Here is a 4,666-nt window from a genome sequence, read left to right as displayed (position 1 = left end):
ATGGGGACTGTCAGGATAGGATATATGGTGGCTAAGGAGTTGCAACAAGTAAGGACAGAAGTAGGAGTGCAACAGGAGAAGAGTAGTAGAAATGAGCAAGGAACTGAGGTGTGGAAATTCCTATGGGATCTTAATATGAAACATAAACTTAAGCATTTTATATGGAAACGACTGCAAAATATTTTGCCAGTTAATGAGGTGATCAAAAGAAGGGTTGGAAGAGGATCTGAGTTGTGTGCTTGCTGTGGGGAACAACCTGAAACTGTGGAACATATGTTTTTCTATTGTAAACACGCAGAGTTGATATGGAAAGCTTCACCAATTCAGTGGGATGGTTTACTGGAGTTCAGGAAAAGTGTTTGGTTATGGTGGAATAGTTTAATGGAGGCAAAGGCAAGGGATGCGGGGAAGGAACACATTTGCCTCACAGTGAATTTACTTTGGCAAATTTGGAAGTCTAGAAATAGAGTTCAGTTTGAGAGAGAGGTTGGGTGTCCAGGAATAGTAGGAATGAAGGCAGTGCAGGAATGGAATGAATATGAGGTAGCCCGGCACAAAGATGAGAGGAAGGTATGGGAGGAAAAGATTAAGCAGAAAGCTCCAACAGAGTGGCTGCCTCCAGTAGAAGGTTTTGTTAAGTTGAATGTGGATGCAGCGCTGAGCACAGTAAAAGGGGTAGTAGGGTGGGGAGTGGTTGCAAGGCAAGAGAATGGAGGAATGCTGAAAGCTTGGGCTGGGAGGGGCGAAAGGTATACTGAAGCTGTGGTGGAGGAAGCAAATGCCATTCTAATAGCACTTGTCAAAGCTGGAAGGATAGGGCGAAGGAAGGTTAGGGTCCAATCTGATTGCAAAGGAGTGGTGGAGAGCATCAGAATAGGCTGCAGACAGGATCCGAAGGTGGGAGCAATTGTAGAAGATATTCTTAGGTTGAAGGACCAGTTTGAGAACTGTTACTTTTCCTTTGTCAAAAGGGAAGGAAACTGTGTGTGTCATTATTTGGCAAAATTTGCCATGCATGTGACAAGTGATATTGAGTGGGAAGAGTTTTTCCCAATTTGGTTAGTAAACCTAGCCAAGAAAGATGTACGAGACATTGCTCACCCTATGTAGTTTGAGTATTAATGAAAGCTGTTACCGGTTTTGAAAAAAAAAAAAAAAAAGTAATCCCCTCAGATCACAAATTCCGAACATCACACACTACAAATATGACTAACACAAAGAAAAAATCCAGGTTGATCCCAAAAAGGTTAGAAAAAATGATTTTTCTCATCATTTAAATATTGCAAAAAGATCGTGATCACCAATCCCAGCTGCAAGAAGTCTCAACAATGCTAGGCAGCTTGTTTTGTTCTCGCCTCATCCTTGCTGGGCTCCGAGGCTTTGAATCTTACTTGCTGGACTGTAAGCCTTTGAATCTTAGTCTAGCCAAGGCAATTCTCTTAGTGCTGGACGTGGTCGAGCTCAGAGCTCTTAGTTTGGCACTTCTAGTGATCAAAATGTAAAAGCAAATCGGCTGAATCGGCTGATTTGAACTTGCAGTAGCCATCTTAAATATAATTTAAGCCAAGGATTCGATTTAGGGTGATGAAACAAAACAAACAAAAAATTGCTGGAAGTTTTTTTTTTCCCACCTAAAAATAAGTAATGTAAAATTTTTAATTTCAAATGTTTATTTTAATGAAAAAAAGAAACATTTTATTCTACCAATACTCTTTATTCTACAGATATTCTACCGAGCTTAATCGAGTTTTTATATTATATATTTTGAAAAAAAAAATTATAGATTTATTCCAAAACTCGAGCTCGAGTTTGAGTAGATCGGGCTTGATATTTAGTCAAACTTACTCGAGTTCAAACGAATCGAGCTCGAGTTTAATTTTATTTTATCGAGTCAAGCTCGAGTCCAAATTTTTTTACTCGTTCGAACTCGAGTAGCACTGATTATGATTAATCTCGAGCTCGACTCGGCTCAATAGTACCTCCAATCAGGCCCCCACAAGAAATGCTCTTACGAGGAAAAAGTCGATGCTTTTCAAGGCCCCATATGTCACCTGATGTACATGATCAAGAGGAGCAATCTTCATTTACTTTTACCTAGAGTTGTTAAACTTCACGAGTAACTCGAAAGCTCATTAGAGCTCGGCTCGAGAAGGCTCAAGCTCGGCTCGTTTGATATTCGAGTAGCTCATTAGAGCTCGTTAATAAAGGGCATATTTGTCATTTTAAAAGTCAAAAGTATAAAAATTGAAAATTATAAATTTTTATTGAGATTAATTTGCACAAGCTCGACTCGTTTGTGATAAACGAGTCGAGCTTGAGCCACATGTATATTTGACGAGTCGAGTTCGAACACATTTTAAAACTTATTTGCCTAACGAGCTCAAGTCGAGCTCGGCTCGATTAGCAGCTCTACTTTTATCAGGAAGAGTACAACTAGAGAATAACTGAAAGAAAGGCTATCATACATATGTATTTCCGCGTACAGATTTTTCATGTCCTTTTTAAATCACCCATTACCCACGAAAAAAATATCACCAAGGTTTGATCACGTATTGCCCCTTGTAATTGTAATTAGGGATGAGTAGCAAATTATCCCCTGCAATCACGAAATGTACAAATTGATCTAGAATGACCAAAAGTCAAATATATATACATATGAGTAGGAAAAGATAATTATGCCCATATATAGGAAAATTGTCTCCTGACCCTTTTTTATGCACTTTTTCTTCTTCTTTCTTTATTTATTTAAGTCTTCCTTTATTTATGTTACAATATATAAGTCTCGATGAAAAAATGTGCCAGTCAATTTCTCTTTGTGATTAAACATTTATTGTTATTTTCTTATAAAATATTTAGCTATCCTAAACCATAGTGAGAAATCAAATACTAATGTACATTTATTAAATATAATTCAAGCACTTGATACTTTTACTAACAATTTATCATTAATCATCAAAATTAGATATTATACATAGGGCATAAATGATTTTATATTCATCTTTCTTTTTTCTTCTTCATTTCTTCTTTATTCTTATTAATAATTTCTTTTGAGGTTCAAATATACATACTTTTATTTTGCCATATAATATATCCAATTATTAATAAAAATTGATGCATAAGAATAAATTAATTTCAATAGAAAATACTTGAAATTTTTAACACATGCTATTTATTATCTTGTGATAAATAATGATTACCAAATATTTTAGTAAGAAAGTTATTTGACCATAAAAGGAATTTTTTTAACAAATAATTGTTGAAGTTGATACGTAGAATTAGGATTAAAAGATGAGGAAAAAAGATGTAAAGATAATAAAGAAAAGGTGAAAAAGAAGAAAGAAAAAAATGAGAAAAGATTATCTGACAATATCCTTATAATGAGGGAATTATTATCTTTTTGCTGGGCACATACACTTGTCTTTACTTATCAGAGAGCAATTGTCTTTACTTATCAGAGAGCAATTTGGAGGCTTTAAGAAAAAGGACCGATAGGAAGAATAAGTGAAATAACATGGAAACAAGCACAAGCTAGAACCTAAATGGTACAAGGAAACAAGCAAAAGCTATAGAACCTAAATGGTACAAGAACAAAAGCCATCACATGGTTCTAATGATTGAAGCTCCCCCCCCCCCTCCCATTGTCTTAAACTAAAAAGATAAAAACTTAAGAATTTTGGTTAAAAATTTTTTGAGTTTTTTCAAAATAAATTTAAGAAAAATAAAAAAAACCCACAATAGAACTCAACAAAACCACATACTTAGGCCTGCTAAAGTCTAGAAGAAGGGTTTTTGAAAAATTTTGAATTGTCACTCCATATTGGGTTTAGATATACCAAATCACTGAAAAGTAACTTTTGATCTTTAAAACATAAATTCATACCCTTTAATTAGCAACTCCGGATCTTTTGAAATCAAAGAAATAAGAAGGTTAAAGTTTTATTCTCAAGCAACACCCCCCCCCCCCAACTCCCACCCAAAAACACCTAACAAAACTGATTGCGAATTTAATTTTATTCTTTCAATTTTAAGACAAAAATGAGTCAATCTATTGTTAAGCACATAACATGTACCCAGTTAACACAAAATACCCGAACAAGTAAAAAAATATGCATAATACATAGAGAGTTAAACAAAAGGAAATGCGCTGTCTTGTTTGGATTGCTGTTTTCCACCGAAAAATGACCTTGTTTTCCGTGAACACATTTCCCTATTATCTTTTTCCCTCACATACATCAAATCGCTACAGTAATTTTTCCATGAAAAATCATGAAAAATGCAATCCAAACACAACCTAATATCAAAGCTTCCGTTGGAAAAGCCATGAAACAACGCACTCTCCGCCCACCCAATCACATGCGATGAAATAAAAAGTAATTAAGGAAAAATAGAAAAGAAAAAAGAAAAAGAAAATTACAAGATTCAATTGCTCCTAAGTCCCATATAGGTTACATCACTTCTAAAAAGAGAAAATAAACTAATTACAAATGTGAATAGACAAATAGAGAGACTAATGAAACAAAAGTTGACTAACCCCTAGTCTTAGGACCTAATTAAAACTACCTAAAACAAGTTCGGTGGTAAATCCGAAAGATTGTAAAATTTGGGGTGAAATCACAAGCGTGTCATCTTCTCCATTGAGACAATTTGTCCCTGCTGCTGCGTAACC

General features: G+C 35.0%; 1 protein-coding gene across 1 annotated transcript; it reads left to right on the top strand.

Annotated features, from left to right (window-relative positions):
* LOC113699859 (uncharacterized) lies at positions 1-1,110 on the top strand. Its single transcript, XM_027220215.2, has one exon. The coding sequence runs from the start codon at positions 1-3 to the stop codon at positions 1,108-1,110; it is 1,110 nt and encodes a 369-aa protein (XP_027076016.1).
* Positions 1,111-4,666: the final 3,556 nt, after the last annotated feature.

The sequence above is a fragment of the Coffea arabica genome, chromosome 7c (genome assembly GCF_036785885.1).
Source record: "Coffea arabica cultivar ET-39 chromosome 7c, Coffea Arabica ET-39 HiFi, whole genome shotgun sequence".
Classification (NCBI taxonomy): domain Eukaryota; kingdom Viridiplantae; phylum Streptophyta; class Magnoliopsida; order Gentianales; family Rubiaceae; genus Coffea; species Coffea arabica.
Note: the sequence above shows the minus strand (reverse complement) of the source record. Positions and strands in the feature narration are given on the sequence as shown.

What these genes read in the sequence shown, in the direction of transcription:
- LOC113699859 (XM_027220215.2), top strand. Translation starts at nt 1, where the DNA reads ATGGGGACTGTCAGGATAGGATATATGGTGGCTAAGGAGTTGCAACAA.